Source organism: Capricornis sumatraensis, chromosome 15 (assembly GCF_032405125.1).
Source record: "Capricornis sumatraensis isolate serow.1 chromosome 15, serow.2, whole genome shotgun sequence".
Taxonomy (NCBI): Eukaryota; Metazoa; Chordata; class Mammalia; order Artiodactyla; family Bovidae; genus Capricornis; species Capricornis sumatraensis.
The window spans coordinates 77281197-77299470 of NC_091083.1; the positions used below are offsets into that span (position 1 = coordinate 77281197).

At 44.3% G+C, this 18274-nt stretch overlaps 2 protein-coding genes across 2 annotated transcripts in view; both read left to right on the forward strand.

The window, feature by feature from the left end:
• Positions 1 to 5596, forward strand: part of LOC138091189 (trophoblast Kunitz domain protein 1-like) — a 66785-nt gene extending 61189 nt beyond the window's left edge. The window contains 6 exon segments of the mRNA XM_068986826.1: positions 242 to 313; positions 1498 to 1596; positions 2093 to 2176; positions 3262 to 3333; positions 4073 to 4171; positions 5400 to 5596. Coding sequence (XP_068842927.1) covers positions 242 to 313; positions 1498 to 1596; positions 2093 to 2176; positions 3262 to 3333; positions 4073 to 4171; positions 5400 to 5596 — 623 coding nt within the window.
• A 2692-nt stretch (positions 5597 to 8288) lies between these two features.
• On the forward strand, positions 8289 to 16709 carry LOC138091330 (trophoblast Kunitz domain protein 1-like). The gene is made up of 5 exons (XM_068987079.1): positions 8289 to 8382; positions 11726 to 11785; positions 13586 to 13669; positions 16054 to 16249; position 16709. Coding segments are annotated over exons 1-5 (435 nt in total).
• The last annotated feature ends 1565 nt before the right edge of the window (positions 16710 to 18274 follow it).

Sequence of the window (18274 nt, forward strand, 5' to 3'; positions counted from 1 at the left end):
AAAACTAAACAGCTTATTCTCTTTCATGGCCAAGTTTGGTCATTTTCCACCAGGATAGAGACATGAAAAGATTCTCTATCTGCTTCCTTGGGCTCATGGGACCAAGGCTGGTACAATATTAGCAAATTCTTCAGACTTTTTTCTTTGTCCACTTTTGCCTATGATTTTATTTTCCATATTTGAAACTTGTCCTGGTTCATGGTTCAATATTTCTGAGAATTTGAAATCTGTTCTTTCATAGGTACCAAGATTATTGAGAAGGGAGCTGGAATACTGACAGGATTGGCTGAAATAATCACTAAAGCCATTAAAGGTTTGAACTTTCTGCACCTGTGGGGAGAGAGGTGGGCACGCACTGAGACTGAGATCAGCACCACTGGCTAACAATTCAATACTATGCCTGTTGAGTGAAACCTCAGCACAAATCCATCAATATTGGCTGAGAGAATTTAGGAAGGGGGAACAAATGGTCCTGAGGTGAGGGTGCTCTGCTCAGGAGGGCGTGGACACTCTGCCTACTCCACTCCTCCCATGCCCTAAAGATCTCCTCCACTTCACTGTTTCTGAGTTTTCTCCTAGATATGTGAAAACAGTGGTTGAGTTTTCCTGAGATTGGTCGCTTGTTCCACTGAGTGTTTGACCATGGAGGTGGAGTCATGGAATTTTCGAGTTTTAGTCACTTGGTCAGAAGCATGATAACTCGAGAACACATGGCTGGCCTCTGAAGTCAGGGCATTCTGGATACCTCAACCATTGGCCCTGACTCCACAGATATGGTATCAGAAGTCAGTGGACAGTGGGCAGCTGGTTGGGTGTTGGGAATTTGATGGTTGAGGGAAAAGCCATGTATTTAGTGCCAGGAAAATCCCAGATTCACTCTCTCCTGTGATTTGAGGGCTCAGGTGAGGCTTGCGGAGAGGTGAGTAGTGAAACTAAGACCCTGGACCTGGAAAGTCTCTCCAGTTCTCTGTATTGTTGAGTCCCCAGCCAATCAATAGTGCATCATTCGGGTTGTGACATGACAGTATATTGTCCTGACCAGGCCACCCACAGGCTTGTGTCCTGCTGCAAGTCATCTGCAGTCTCCTCATCTGAACAGCGGAAACATGTACATGAGTTCCTAGAACACATGATGAGTTATGAATAGAAAGACTTTATTCATGACCAGCTTTCTCCATTTTTCACCACAATGTTTTAATCTGAAAATAATTCTCTACCTACTTGCTTTGGCCGAGTAAAACTATTTCTTTATCAAATAATGTCTATTCCTGTATTATTTACAATAATCAAAAAGATGTGGAACCACAGAGCAGGGAAAGCAAGAAACACAGCCCTTGTGGGGAAGCCTGTGGGAACAAAGCTGATACAATATAATGGAAGTCTCTAGGCCCTTTCCCTTGTTGTCTTTTGACTGTTATTATCTTATCCATGTTTGATCTTTTTCCTATTTCATGGACCAGGCCTCCTGAAACTCTTGAAATTTATTCTCTTTCATAGGTCAGGTGATGATTTCCAGAATTCAATTTGATAACCATACACTAGAGGAATTGCCAACACTCCAGCTTGAATACTCAACACTCAGTGAGGAGAATAAAGGTTTGTAGTTTCTGCACCTTGGGGAAAAGGGAAGGGCACTGAGGTTCTGATCAATGACCAACGCTTCAATCAATTAGCCTATTTCTTGAAACCTCAGCAGTCCATAAATATTTCATGGTGAAAATTATGCATGTTTCGCCAGGATGTGTTCATCTAAAAAATGTCTTTAACTATTTACTTTAGGCGGGAAAGAATATTTGGCCATCAAATAATGAGTATTCCTCTTTCATGAAAAATAAATAGAAATACCTGGGATGAACTCTCTAGAGCAAATGTAAGAAAGAGCCCCATGTAGGATGACTCCTGATACCAAAGCTGAGAGATTATTAGGAAAGTTTCCAGGCCCTTTCCCATGTTCCCATTTGACTATTGTTTATTATCCATATTTGTTCCCTCCCGTGTTCACAGTAGACTACTATTTTATGTGCATATTTGATCCTTACTTAGTTCATGCCCCAGGCTTCCTGAAACTGTTGGAATTTCCTGTCTTTCATAGGTCTGAAGACAAGCCACAGAAGGGGACTTGAGAAGCGTTCAGTCATAGATGTGGTTACAAGTATCATCAACGGTGTGGCTACAGGTGTGAACTTTCTGCAACTCTGGGGAGAGGAGAGGGCATTGAGAATGAGAACAGGCGCCATCGGCCAATGATTCAATCCCAATGCCTATTTGATGAAACCTCAATAAGAATCCATAAATATGTGATTCAGAGAGCGTTTGGGTTTGTAGCACATGGCAGTGATGTGAGGGTCCCGTGCTTTCTAGGGAGTGTAGGCTCTTCACACTCTACTTCCACCTTGCCCTGCACTTCTCACTCATCTCTCTGTGCCCAGATTCATCCTTCATGAATATAAGACACCACTATGTGAGTGGTCCTCCTTAGAATGGTCATCTGATTTACTGAGTTATTGAACATGGCGTGGGGTAATGGAACTTCCCAGTTTTAGACATTGTGTCAAATCAGGAGTGACTCGGAATAACATGGCTGGCATCTGAACAGAGGACAGTTCTGAGCCCTCCACTTGCACAATCTATACTAACTCCCTGGATTTGCTGTCAGAATTAAATGGCCCTGTGGGGTACCCAGGGGGTGTTTGGAGGAATTGCATGTTGTTTCTTGACGCATCACAGATTTGGTGTCAGGGAAACCCAGACTCACCCTCCCTGTGCTTTGGAAGCTCGGGTGAATCCTGGGGACAGGGGACTAATGAAAGTAGGACACTGCACCCCGAAGTTCTCAGCATTTATCCATATGTTCAGAGTTCCTGGCCGAATAGGATAGTATATCTGGTGGGTTTTGACAGGGAATATCTATTTTGAACCCTATCAGCCTCTTGCTATGTGTCCTCAGGCTAGTCATCTATAGTTCTCATCTGAACAGTAAAGACGTGCTAAAGGAGTTCTTTGAATGTTTACCAGCCATAAAACTAAACAGCTTATTCTCTTTCATGGCCAAGTTTGGTCATTTTCCTTGAGGATAGACTCCTGAAAAGATTTCACTACCTGCGTCGTTGGGCTCATGCGACCAAGGCTGGTACAATATTAGCAAAGTCTTCAGGCCTTTTTCTTTGTCCACTTTTGCCTATGATTTTATTTTCCATATTTGAAACTTGTCCTGGTTCATGGTTCAATATTTCTGAAAATCTGAAATCTGTTCTTTCATAGGTACCAAGATTATTGAGAAGGGAGCTGGCATACTAACAGGATTGGCTGAAATAATCACTAAAGCCATTAAAGGTTTGAACTTTCTGCACCTGTGGGGAGAGAGGAGGGCACTCACTGAGACTGAGATCAGCACCACTGGCTGACAATTCAATACTTATGCCTGTTGAGTGAAACCTCAGCACAAATCCATAAATATTGGCTGAGAGAGCTTAGGAAGGGGAACAAATGGTCCTGAGGTGAGGGTGCTCTGCTCAGGAGGGTGTGGACGCTCCACCTAACTCCACTCTTACCGTACCCTAAAAATTTCTCATCCATTTCACTGTTTCTGAGTTTTCTCCTAGACACTAGTTTGAAAACAGTGATTAAGAGGATACATGCTTGTGTCCTGGGGAAAGTCATCTTCAGCTTCCTCATGTGAACAGGGGAAACATGTTACATGAGTTCTTCGAATAGAGAACGAGTTATGAACAGAAAGACTATTCACGTGTCAAGACAAGATATGTGTTACTCTGAAAGAAGTTCTCTGCCTAATTGCTCTGGCCCAGTAAAAATATTTCTTTATCAAATAATATTTATTCCTGTATTATTACAAGAAATCAAAAGACTTTGAATCATGGAGGAAGGCAATGGCAGGGAACCCAGCAACAGCACTTGTGAAGGAGGATGTGGGATGAAAGTAGAGAATACTACAGAACTCTCCGGGCCCTTTCCCTGTTGTCTTTTGACTGTTATTATCTTTCCCATGTTTGATCCTTTTCCTGTTTCATGAAGCAGTCCTCCTGAAACTCTTGAAATTTACTCTGTTTCATAGGTCAGGTGATGATTTCCGGAATACAATTTGATAACCATACACTAGAGGAATACCAAACACTCAAGATTGAATACTCAACACGCAATGAAGAGAATAAAGGTTTGTAGTTTCTGCGCCTCGGGGAAGAATGACAGGCACAGATTCAGATCAATGACCAAACACCAATGCTCCAATCAATAAGCCTGTTTCTTGAAACCTCAACAGTGCATAAATATTTGGGTTCAGAGAGCTTTCTAGGTGGTGAATATGATTTTGAGGGTGCTGTGCTCACAATGGAATGGAATCTCCACACACACACACATCCCTTTGCCTTACACGTCTCTTCCATTTCACTCTTTGTGAATGTTTCAGGTATATTCATCTAAGAACAGCAAGTAAGTACTTTCCTCAGTTTGGTCATAAGTAACCATCAGTTATTGAAGATGGAGGTGAGGTCATGGACTTCCCCATTTTATCCATTTGGTCACAAGCCAAAGTAAGTAGGGACCACGTGTCTGGCACTAAATTGAGGACAGTCTTAAGTGCTTAACCTGTGGGGTCTGCACAGACTGCATGGATTTCATATCAGACAGCAATTAAATGGGGGATGCCCACTGGGTGTTGGGGAATTGGTTGATGGTAGAGACATCACAGATCTGTGTTAGGAGAAACCCAGGCTTACTCTGGCCCGTGATTGAGAGCTATTGTTACCTTGGGTACACGGGAGTGATGAACGTAGGACACTGACTCCAGATACTCTTACAAGTGCGCTGTATTTTCCGAATTCCTGGTAGAATCAGGTATTGTATCAGATAGGTTGTGACATCATAGCAATTTGTCCTGACTCTACCACCCACATGCTCTGTTCCTGGGAAAGTTATCTGCAGTTTCCTCATCTGAAGAGGGGAAATGTGTCACATGCATTCTTTGAATAGGTTACCAGTCATGAATACAAAGAATTTATGCCCTGCCACCTTAGTGTCTACTGCACTAGAGAGTTAGGTTTCCTGACAAGGGATTGAATCTAGGACTCCAGTACTGGGAGCCAGATTCTTAACCACTGGACGGCCTTGGATGCCTAACAGATGTTTTAAGGCTATTCAGGCACTATACCAAATCTCCTTAGAAGACTTCATGAGGAGATATATGTTTTTACATCATGTCACCCCTGGCAACATTCATGATTCTGTCCCAGAAAGGAGGTTTTCAAATGGTCTTTTCAATCTGGCATTCCTCCACAACCTTAACATTCTCTATGGCAAACAAACTGGGGATTCTAGTTGTTGTCCTTTTATGGAGCTTGATGAGCATCCTCATAACTGAGCCACTGCCCCTCTCATTCCAGCAGCTTCTAAGCCTGCCCTTTGCCTGGAGCCTAAAGTAACAGGTGGCTGCAATGCTACGATGACCAGGTACTTCTACAACACCCAGACTGGCCTCTGTGAGCAGTTTGTGTACGGTGGCTGTAAAGGGAATGGAAACAACTTCGAAAAGTTAGAGGACTGCGTGAAGACCTGCTCTCAAGAGGCAGGGTCCCTGTGGTAAGACAGGGGCAGGGCACAGGGGGAGGGGAAGGGCTGGGGAAAGGGGTGGAGCTCAGGGGGCCACACATCATCCACCCTGCAGGATGTCCTCCTCCTTGCTGCTGCCAGGAGGAGAGGTTGCAGTGCCCTGTGAAAGCCACCCTGAGCGAGTTCTCCAGGGAGAGGATGGCAGAAGGTCAACCCCTGATGCCTCTTTGTGATCATCTCAACCTGAATATATGCTCCTCTTTTTCAGTTGGGAACACTGATTCAGCCACCCTCCAGGGTGGGACTGCACTGCTTCTGAGTGCCCTACATAGTCTTGGAAATCTCACTTCCTTCTTGTTCATGATTTGGGAATGTGGTTCCATAATTTTTTAAAAATATGGGATCTATTGAGCTGATCATTGTCCAGGTCTGGGTCTACACTGATGGCACTCAACAACTTCCTTTCTTTTTCCAGAGGACACGCGAAGAGTGGATTCGGAAACTCTCAAGTCGGAGGAGGACTCCTGCAGGGCTGGGCTGTGGCTGCGTCTGAACCTCTTCAGTCTCCTGACAGTCCTTCTCTCCCAGACCAACCTCAGCAGAGCCTGCCTTTTCCTTTCCTCCATTGGACAACATGTCTAATTCTGTCTCATCCAGCTGGTTCTCAGCACCATGAGAGCATGTTTTCCCTTTACCCCTAGCTCTTCACCCAGTTCCTGACACCAGGGAGACAGTTTATACTTATTTGAGGAAAGAAGGAAGGAATGTAGGAGCACATTGCTCATGACCAGATTAACTGGAGAGCGTGCGGTGTAACACAGGATTTTTGTTTTCATCCCAATCCTCAAGGCATCTTCACCTTCATCCCGGTTCCCACTGTCACTGCTCTCCTTGTGGGTGGCCAAGGAGGAATTTCCAGCATTCAGTTCTCAACATCAGTAATGAGAGCAGAGTTTGGTTTAAAAAAGCCCCTTTTCCACACAATGATGTAGAATTTTCATTTCTGTAGCTTCAAATACTATGGTTCATATTTCAGTAAATGTATATTTAAAATTAAACTGACTGGAGTCTATTATTTCTAATTACAAACCTTAACAAATAGTGTCCATGGAAATGGTGGTCTTTCTAACTGTTCTGCAGACAGTGGGCACCTCCCATTCCCCTTTCTGGAGACTGTGCTCTATTGGGTATAGGAAGCAAACCCGTTATACCATCATCGACTCCTTAATATCATCCACAAGTTACAGAGAACCCTGAGAGATACACACATGAACTGGAAAACTTTTCCTTGTTACTTTTAATCTCAGTCAAACTGGGGGGCAGGTTGTCCTCCTGACTCTCAGAAGGAGAATGGGTATGAGACTCAGTTGTTCACTTATCCAAGAAATCTGATTCCCTGAGGTCACATGTGGGGAGGAGGGTTCATACTCCAGGCAAGAATACTGGAGTGGGTTGCCATAAGTGAAGTGAAGTCGCTCAGTCGTGTCAGACTCTTTGTGACCCCGTGGACTGCAGCCCACCGGTTCCTCTGTCCATGGGATTTTCCAGGCAAGAATACTGGAGTGGGTTGCCATTTCCTTCTCCAGGGGATCTTCCCGACCCAGGAATCGAACTCAGGTCTCCCACATTGCAGGCAGGCACAGGCAGACGCTTTAACCTCTGAGCCACCTGCATGCCACAATGAAGAATTTAAGTTTTACCCGGAGTAATTACTCATTACTGTTATTAATAACACTGCAAAGGACATTGACTTCTCAAGGAGAAGGAATATATGCCTGTTACATCCATTGATTTCACAGTAACCACATGATGTGGGCAGCGTGGATCTCATATGATACCTGAAGACACGGGATTCTAGGAGATTTAAATTCTCAGGAATAAAGTTAGGAAAATGCAGAGGTGGCCCCCACACTGAGGTTATGTGACCCAAAAACCACTGAGGGAAAGAGCAGGAGTAAGGGGGAGACTCCAGGTGATCATCCAAGGTCCCCTGAAGTCCACTTAGGCAGGCAGCTCTCCTGTTGGTGAAACTACATGAGGGGCAGCTATCGGTTATGCTGTGGAGACATGTTCAGCTCACCGGTTCCCCTCTGCCCCTCCCCTTGTTGCTTTTCCAATGCATAAACAGGCTTATATGCCAGAGCGAAATCACCTCCAGCTAAGTTCCTGCCCAGACCAATGCCTGGTGAAGGGCAAATGTCCATCCAGCGGGGAAGCTGGGGCAGTGATTGTAGGAAGGTGACCTGTGTCACACCTGTGATCTGAGGTAGGTGAGGGGCGTCAAGGCATGGAGGCCCAGATGTGGTGATACCTGCACGAGGCTGAAAAGGAGGACCTGGGCTAACACACTACTTTTCACTCACATGTCTTGTGATTTGCTCTCATCTACCCACTGACCATACATCGTGTGCCATGCACTACTGTAGGGGCTGAGATGCTCCCTGAGGGATCATATTGGACAAAACTGCATCTGTCTGACCACAATTTGTGTCTACATGAGACCATAGGCATAGGCAAATCTGAGAACTGCTGTTACTGGACATTTGGCCCCTGCAGACAGAAGCAGGAGGCATGCCTTGGAGGGAGATTTTGCAATAAACAAGACTGACCCAGCTCCTCCCCTTCCCCACTCCCCTCCTCATTGCCTGATCCCACCCCTCAGCCAGGATATTAGAAGCTCAATCCGTCCCCAGCATCCTCAGGAGCCCTCCTGCAAGGCCACCAAGATGAGCTGGCTCTGCCTCTCTGCAGCCCTTCTCTTCCTCCTGGTTATCCTGGTGGACAGCACTCCAGTGTATGAACACCATACCCAGGACCAAGGTAGGTCCAGGCTCACCTCTCCTCTACAGGTTCTGGGGAAATGATGGAAGTCCATGGAATGGGGAGAGCAGGTGTTAGGTGGGTGCTTCCAACCCTCTCTGGATTTCTCCTGTCACATTGGCCAGGATTTTTGTTTGTCTGGTTGGTTTTGGCAGCATTGGTCTTCCCTCCTATGAGAGAATATTCTCTAGTTACAGGGTTACTTTCTTACTGTGCTGTGTGGGCTTCTCATCGTGGTGGCTTCTCTTGTGCAGATCGGGGACTCTAGGCATCTGGGCTCACTAGTTGCAGATCACCTGCTTAGTTGCCCCAAGGCATGTGGAATCATCCCAAACCAGGAATCAAACTCATGTCCCCTGAATTGGCAGACCAATTCTTACCTCCTGGACCACCAAGGAAGTCTGAATTTGCAAACTTTTATCTCCAATGACATCATGATTCTCATAAGGATATATATTAAAATTTCATGTTAAATATGCATATATCCCACCCAAGTCTACCAGATCAGGGACCCCATTTCTAAGACTCTCTATTCCTGGTCCCTATCTTGTCCCTGAACCTCATTGTAGTGTAGTAATAGAAAGTTGCATATTTGATCCTTCTCTTGGTTAATGGTCCAGGCCTCCTAAAAATTCTTGGAACTTACTGACTTTATAGACAGAGTAAAAAAATGTGACTCAAGGTAACCTCAAGATGCAGTTGATCTCCAAGAAACCTCAAATATCCATTTTGAGGTTACAGTTTTCACCACCTCTCATTCTAGCACCTCTGAGCACAGGGGAGGGAACCAAGAGTGATGTCAATCACCAACAGCAGATGATCCATCCAATACGGGTGCTTGGTGAACCCTGGAAAGAAGTACATAAATACTGGTCTCAGAGGGCTTGTGAATTGGTGAATACAAGAAGATAAGATGAGTGTGCTCTGCTCCCTAGGGCACAGAGGCTGGGCACACCTCCCTCCCTCTTTGCCATATAAATTTCCTCCATTCTACTTGCCTGAGTTATATTTTGTATATTAATTTGGGAATAGTTAGCAAGGCATTTTCCAAAATCTAAGCAGGCAGTTCTATGGCGCTGTTGAATTTGAAAGTGAGGTCATGGATACCCCGATATTCCCTATTTGATCAGCATGAGTGACTCTGAACTTCATGGCTGGCATCTGAACTGAGGATGGTCTTGAGTCCTCAATCTGCAGAATCTGCAGTAACTCCACAGATTTCAAATCAGAAGTAAACTGATTTGCTGGACACCCAGTGGGTGTTTGGGAAACTGGTTGCTGTAGGTAGATACCACATTTTTGTTGTCAAAGAAAAACCCAGATTCACTGTGATTTGGGGATTCAGGTGATGCTCCAAAAGCAGGAGTAATGAAAGCAGGACATTGCACCCAGAAATTGGTCTCAGTTATCTGTATTTTCAGAATTCCTGGTAGAATCAGGTAGTGTACCAAGTGGGTTGCAACATGATAGTATCTTGTTCTGGCCCTACCACCCACATGCCATGTGGGTAAGTCATCTGCAATTTTCTCATCTGAAGAAGGGTACATGTTGTATGGGGTTTTGAACAGATTACCAGTTATGAATATAAAGAGTTGACTCACATTTCATGGTGAATTCTGCACATTTTCCACCAAGATGTGTTAATCTGAAAACAATTTCTCTACCTACTTGCTTTGGGCAAGAAAGATATTTAGGTTCAAATAATGATTATTCCTCTAATATGAAAAACAACCAGAAGGCCTGATGAATAAGCAGAGCCACTGCAGAGAAAACCCCTGGGACCAAGGCTGATACAATATTAGTAAAGTCTGGAGAAGGAAATGGCAACCCACTCCAGTGTTCTTGCCTGGAGAATCTCAGGGACAGGGGAGCCTGGTGGGCTGCCATCTATGGGATCACACAGAGTTGGACACGACTGAAGCGACAGCAGCAGCAGCAGCAGCAGTCAGGACCTTTCCTTTGTCCTCTTTTGACTATGATTTTATTATCCATATTTGTCCTATCCCTTGTTAACTGCTATTATTTTATAATGTATATTTGATCCTTGTCCTGGTTCATGGGCCAGGCCTCCTGAAACTCCTGGAATTTACTGTCTTTCATAGGTCTGGAGACAAGCCATGGAAGGAGACTTGAGAAGCGTTCAGTAATAGATTGATTTCAGTTTTCATCGATGCTGTGCACTGAGATTGAGAACAGTCACCTCTGGCCAATGATTCGTTCAGTATCCCTGTTTGGTGAAACCTCAATACAAATACATGAATGTGAGCATTCAAGGAGCTTTTTGGGTGGCAACACACTGCGATGATTTGAAGGCCCAGTGTTCTCTATGGCGTGGAGACTCCCCACACCTCCACTTCCACTTTGCCTTGCACATCTCACTCAGTTTGCTGTGCCTAGATTTATCCTTTATAATAATGTGAGATCCATATTTGAGTAGTCTTCCTGAGTTTGGTCATCAGATTTACTGAGTTATTGAACATGGAGTGGGGTAATGAAACTTTTGTGTTTTATATACTTTATCAAATCACTACCACTTCTCTGTCATCTGAACTGAGGACAGCTTTGAGCCCTCAACATGCAGACTCTGTGCTAACTCCTTCAGTTCATATCAGAATTAAATTGACTTGTACCTTTACTGGGTGTTTGGGGTATTGGATTTCTTACAGGAGACACCACATATTTGGTGCCAGGGTGACCCAGACTCACTCTCCCTATGCTTTGGGAGCTGGCGAGAGTCTTGGGAAGGGGAGTAATGAAAATAGCACGCTGCACCCAGAAACTCTCACAAATTATCGATATTTTCAGAGTTCCTGGCAGTATAGTGTAATATATCAAATGAGTTGAGACAGGGCAATTTCTTGTCCCAACCCTGCCACCCACATGCTGTGTGTTCTGGGACAAGTCATCTACAGTTTCCTCATCTGAATAGCAGGTACATGCTACATGGATTCTTTGAACATATTACCAGACATAAATATAAAGAGTTTATTTGCATGCCATGGCCAATTTCATCATTTTCCACCACAATATGTACATTTAAAAAAATTCCTCTACCTACTTCCTTGGGACCAGAAAGTATATTTATGTGTCAAATAATGATTATCCCTTATTATAAAAATTAATCAGAAAGACCTGGGACCCCCAGGCAGAGTAACTGCAGGGAAAGAATGAAACACAGCCCTTGTGTAGCTGGTTCATGGGACCAAGGCTGACACCATATTAGCAAAATCTCCAGGCCTTTTCCCTTATTCACTTTTGACTATCATTTTATTATCCATGTTTGATCCTTTCCTGGTTCATGGTCCAAGACTCCTGAAAATGTTGGAATTTTTGTCTTTTACAGTTGCCAAGCTTTTTAAAGGAATGGGATTTGATGAAATAAAAGGACTGGCTCAAACAATGAGTAAAGGTTTGAACTTTCTTTACTTGTGGGGAGAAGAGAGGGCTCTGAGATTGAGATTGGTCACCACTGGCCAATGATTTAATAAATATGTCTATTAAGGGAAATCTAAAAAAAAAAACCATCAATATAGGCTCAGAGAGCTTATGAAGTAGAAACCAATGGTGGTGATGTGAGGGTGCTGTGATCCCCAAGACATGGAGGCTCCACCCACCTCCACGCCTCTTTTGCCCTAAACATCTCCTCCAGTTCGTGGTTCCTGAGTTTTATCCTGTACATTAACCTTAGAACAATAAGAGTCTTTCTGAGCTCGTTTGCCTGTTCTATTGTTTGAGCATTGAGGTGGGGTCATGGAAACTCCCACCTTTAGTCACTTGGTCAAGAGCGTGAGTCACTCGAGAACACATGGCTGACATCTGAAGTCAGGACAATATTGATCCCTCAACCTGTGGAATCAGCACTAACTCCACAGATATGGTATCAGAAGTCAGCTGACTGTGGATCACCCGTTGGGTGTTGGGAACAACTGGATAGTGTTTGTGGAGAAACTGTATTTCATGTGAGGGAAAAAACCAGATTCACCCTCCCCTGTGATCTGAGGGCTCACATGAGGCAGATGGTGACTGCAGCCATGAAATTAAAAGATGCTTACTCCTTGGAAGAAAAGTTATGACCAACCTAGATAGCATATTCAAAAGCAGAGACATTACTTTGCCAACAAAGGTCCGTCTAGTCAAGACTATGGTTTTTCCAGTATTCATGTATGGATGTGATAGTTGGACTGTGAAGAAGGCTGAGCGCTGAAGAATTGGTGCTTTTGAACTGTGATGTTGGAGAAGACTCTTGAGAGTCCCTTGGACTGCAAGGAGATCCAACCAGTCCATTCTGAAGGAGATCAACCCTGGGATTTCTTTGGAAGGAATGATGCTAAAGCTGAAGCTCCCGTACTTTGGACACCTCATGCGAAGAGTTGACTCATTGGAAAAGACTCTGATGCTGGGAGGGATTGGGGGCAGGAGGAGAAGGGGACGACAGAGGATGAGATGGCTGGATGGCATCACGGACTCGATGGATGTGAGTCTGAGGGAACTCCGGGAGTTGGTGATGGACAGGGAGGCCTGGTGTGCTGTGATTCATGGGGTCACAAAGAGTCGGACATGACTGAGCGACTGAACTGAACTGATGAGGCTTGGGGAGAGGTGAGTAGTGAAAGTAGGACACTTCTCCCAGAAACTCTTACCAGTTATCTGTATTTTCAAGTTCCCAGCAAATCAGTAGTGTATCAAATGGGTTGTTACCTGACAGTATCTTGTCCTGATGAGGCCACCCACATGCTTGTGTGCTGGGGCAACACACAAGGAAATTTCATTTGCAGTTTCCTCATCTGAACAAGGGAAACATGTTACATGAGTTCTTTGAACAGATGATGAGTCATGAATACAAAGTTTATTCACTTTTGATGGCCAGATTTGTCCATTTTCCACCACAATATATTGATCTGAAAAGCATTTCTCTACCTACTTGCTTTGGACAAATAGAAAATTTTCTTTATCAAGTAATGATTATTCCTCTATTATTAAAAACTAATTAAAAGATGTGGAACCACGGAGGAAAGCAACTTCAGGGAAAGCAAGAAACAGCTCTTGTGTAGTAGGCTGTGGGACCAAAGCTGGTACAATATTATAAGTCTCCAGGCCCTTTCCCTTGTCCTTTTTTGACTGTTATTTTCCTACCCACGTTGATCCTTCCCTGTTTCATGGACCAGGCCTCCTGGGAACTCTTGTAATTTACTCTCTTTCATAGCTCTGATGATGATTTCTGGAAGGCAACTGGAGAACCATACAGTAGTGGTGTTCCCAGCACCAGTGCTCAAAGAAGAGAATAAAGGTTTGTAATTTCTGCACCTCTGGGGAGAGGAAAGTTCACTGAGAGTGACAGCAATCATCAATGGCTAATGATCCAACCACTATGCCTGTTTAATGAAATCTAGGAAGAAATACATAAATTCTGGGGTCAGGAAGCTTGTGGGTTGGTAAATACTGGAAGATAATGTAAGGATGTTCTGCTCACTAGAGGACAGAGGCTGGGCACACCCCCACCCCCACACATCTCTTCCATTTTACTGCCTTGAATTATATTTTGTATATCAGTCTGGGAAGAGTAAGCAAGGTTTTCCTCAGTTTAGCTGCAGATTCTATTTAGTTGTTGAATTTGAAGGTGGGATACGGATTCCCTGATTCTAGCCATTTGCTTACAAGCATGAGTGACTCAGGACCTCATAGCTGGCATCTGAACTGAGGACAGTCTTGAGCTCATAACCTGCAGAATCTGCAGTAACTCCATGAATTTCAAATCAGAAGTAAACGGACTAGCGGGACACCCAATGGGTGTTTGGGAAATTGGCTTGTGTTTGTAGGGACAGCACATATTTGTTGTCTGGGAAAAACTCAGACTCATTCTCCCTTGTGATTCAGGGGCTCAGAGATGCTCTAAAAAGGGAGAGCAATGACAATAGGACATTGCATCCAGAAACTGTTCTCAGTTATCTATTTTTCCAGATTTCCTGGCAGAATCAGGTAGTGTACCAGATGAGTTGTAATTTGGGAGTATCTTTACCTGGCCCTGCCACTCACATGCCATGTCCTGGGGCAAGACATCTGCAATTTTCTCATCTGAACAGGGGAAGCATGTTACATGGGTTTTTGAAGAGATTACCAGTCATGAATATAAAGATTTGAATCATAATTCATGGTGAATTTTGGGCATTTTCCACCAAGAAGTTTAATCTGGAAACAATTTCTCTACCTACTTGTTTTGAGTAAGAAAGTATATTTAGGTGCCATATAATGATTATTACCACTTCCCAGGTGGTGCTAGCAGTAAAGAACCCACCTGCCAAAGTGGGAGACCTGGGTTCAATCCCTGGGTCAGGAAGATCCCCAGGAGAAAGGCACAGAAACCCAGTCTAGCATTCTTGCCTGGAGAATCCCATGGACAGGGGAGCCTGGTAGGCTACAGTCCATGGGGTTACAAAGAGTCGGAAACGACTGAGTGACTTCACTTTCACTTTTCACTTTTCTGGGCTAATGAGGGTCTTCCAAACTCATCAACTTCACATACCAAAAGACACTTTTATTGTTCTCATCACATGAGAAATATTAAGATTTTTAGGAACAGTGTCAGGAAAAGGATGAAAAACAAATACATACATTTCTTCTTACAGTCACAATATCAATAGTATCAATATTCAATTTATAGAATCCCTGTGAGGTAACCAAAGTAAACACAGTGGTATGTTTTCTTCATGCCTTTTTCCATTATAGCATGATTACTTCAAAATTTTTATTAGTGGTTTTATTAAAATTTTATTAATAACCATATACATAAGTGCAGAGAATATTAATAGTATTATAAAACTCAGGCATCCAGACCCAGTAATTATTGACACATAAGGAATATTTCTTACCTGTAACCTGTTTATGTTGTAGAGTTGTGGGGTTTTTTTTTTTTTTTTTGAGCATTTATTTATTGGAATGAGTTAGTTATTAGTTGCAGACCCCAGGTTCAGTAGTTATGGTATACCAAATTAGTGCCTACAGTATTTGGGGTTTCGTTTTCTGACAATGGATTGAACTCAGAATTTCTTTCTTGGAAGGCAGATTCTTAACCACTGGACCACCAGGGAAGCCTTATAGAAGTTTAAAGGCTAATCAAAGGCATTATCCCAGTTTTGCTTGGTACTGCGTCCCTGGTGGCTCAGACAGTAAAGTGTCTACCTGCAATGCGGGAGACCTGGGTTCGATCCCTGGGTCCAATCCCTGGGTCGGGAAGATCCCCTGGAGGAGGAAATGGCAATCCACTCCAGTACTCTTGCCTGGAAAATTCCATGGACAGAGGAGCCTTGTAAGCTACAGTCCATGGGGTCACAAAGAGTCGGACACGACTGAGCGACTTCACTTCACTTCATGAGAAAGTACACATCTGTACATGATTACTGTATCCAGGAGATGGTAAAGGACAGGGAAGCCTGGCTGCAGTCCATGGGGTCGCAAAGAGTCCAACACGACTGAGCAAATGAACAACTACAACTGTATCATGTCACGCCTAGTAACATTCATAATATGTTCCAGAAAGAGGTTTTTCAATTTGGGCTTTCAATTCAAATGGGCCCTAACGTTCTCTATTCCAAACAAACTAGTGGTTCTAGTTGTTGACCTCTTACAGAGCTGTGATGACTATCCTCATAACTGATGATTCCCCTCTCATTTCAGCAGATTCTAAGCCTGCCTTCTGCCTGGAGCCTAAAGTAACAGGTCACGGCACGGCCTTGAGGCCCAGGTACTTCTATAATGCTGAGACCGGTGACTGTGAGCAGTTTACATATGGCGGCCTCGGAGGGAACAAAAACAACTTCCTAACGTCAGAGGACTGCATGAAGACCTGCAGTCAAGGGGCAGGGTACCTGTGGTAAGACAGGGGCCAGGGCACAGGGGGAGGGGAAGGGCTGTGGAAAGGGGCGGAGCTCAGGGGACCACACACCATTCACCCTGCACAGTGTCTTCCTCCTCTCTGCTGCCAGAAGAGGCTGCAGTGTCCTGTGAAACCCACACTGAGCCAGCTCTCAAGGGAGAGAATGGCAGAAGGTCAACCACAGAGGCCTTTTTGTGATCACCTCAGACTAATCACATGCTTCTCTTCTCAGTTGGGAACACTGACTCAGCCACCCTCCAGGGCAGGTCTGCAGTGCTCCTGAGCACCCCACCTAGGCTTGGAAAATTCACTCATCTTGTTCATGATTTGGGTCATGGGACCATAGTTCCATATTTTTTGGAAAATATAGGATCTGTCAAGATGACAGGCCTAGAATGATGTCTAGACCTACAATGTTGGCACTCAGCAAGTTCTTTTTTTGTTTTTTTTTTGCAGAGAACATGCAAAAAGTGGTCCCCAGAAACCCTGAAGTCTGAGGAGGACCCCTGCAGGGCTGGGCTTTGGCTGCTTCTGAAACAGTTCCGTCTCCTCGCAGTTCTCTCCTCTACCCTCATCAGCCAGACGCGTCCATTTCCTTTCCTCCATGGGTCTACATGTCTTAATTCTGTCTCATCCAGTTGACTCTCAGCACCATAAGAACATGTCTTCCCTTTATCCCTTGCACTTTACACGGTTCCTGGCTAAGGAGACAGTTCATAATTATTTGAGGAAAGAAGGAAGGGATGCAGAAACACATTCCCCATGACCAGAGTAACTATAGAGCTGGCAGTTTTATGGCAGGATTTTTGTTTTAACCCCCATCCTCACGGCATCCTCACCTTCAACCCCCTCCCAACCATCACTGCTCTACTTGTGCATGGCCAAGGTGGAATTCCCAGCCTCCAGTTTTCAGCATCAGTTATGAGAGAAGAGTCTGGGATCAAGAAGCTCCTTGACCCCACAATGATGCTGCATTTTCTTTTCTGTGGCTTTACCCACTGTGGCTTATATTTCAATAAATGCATATTCAAAATTAAACTGACTGGAGTTTGCAACTACAAACCTTAACCAATAGGGTCCATGGAAATGGCAGTCCTTCTCCCTGTTCTGCAGAGTAATGGGCACCTCCTGTTTCCCAGTCCACAGACTGTGCACTACTGGGTATAGGAAGCGAATCCATTATAGCATCATCGGCCTCTCAATAGGCCCCCATGCTACACAAAACCTGGGAGACAGACACCTCTACATGACAGCTTTTATTCCTTTCTTCTAAGTTCAGTCAAATTTGGGGGCAAGTTGTCCTACTGGACTCTCAGAAGGAGAATGGGCTTTAACCTCTATTGTCCACTTTTCTAAAGAATCCAATACCCCAAGGTGACTTGTGGGGAGGAGGTTTCTTAGTTCAGTTAAAGAAGAGCAAGTACCCTTTAGTGCCCCAGGCTCTGTGTTAGCCTGCATTGTTCTATTAACCATCCTAAGAGTCCTTCAAGAGAGGAAATGAAGGCATAAAGATGACACTTAGCTGCTGCATTTGTTTCCTAACATGGCAGCTTCCCACTCTCTTCCCACTCCCACTCTGAAGGGACTTCCGGCTCTGTGTGCTTGCTCCCAGACCTTTCTCTGTAGCGTGCCCTTCTGTAGAAGTAAAGACTACCTTGCGGAGCCATTTTTGATTGCCTGTTCTATTCCTGCAACACAGCTTTGACAGCATTTCCAACATCCACAGCAAAGTCAAATTCCTGAAACCCTCCCCCAAATCACTTAACACAGTCCACATTCTGTAAATTCTTTCTAACGTTGTCTTAATGAGACATTAAGTAGAGGCACGTTGATTATGTTTTCCTGCTCTGTGTCAGAGAAGATGTAGGACTGAGGCATTCTGGGGAAACAGAGTATCTGTTTCATGACAGATGAGTAAAGTGAGCCATGGAGACCACAGTAGGCACAGTATCTCAATAAACAAGAACACAGTTGGTGCTGATGCTATTATTCCCATGTAGTCTTGGGCAAATTTCTCAGCAC

Excerpts from the sequence above, each read along its gene's own strand:
- LOC138091330 (XM_068987079.1), top strand. The coding sequence starts at position 8,289 with ATGAGCTGGCTCTGCCTCTCTGCAGCCCTTCTCTTCCTCCTGGTTATC. Across the intron at positions 8,383-11,725 it reads ACACCATACCCAGGACCAAG|TTGCCAAGCTTTTTAAAGGA; the intron begins GTAGGTCCAGGC and ends TGTCTTTTACAG. Across the intron at positions 13,670-16,053 it reads GCTCAAAGAAGAGAATAAAG|CAGATTCTAAGCCTGCCTTC; the intron begins GTTTGTAATTTC and ends CTCTCATTTCAG.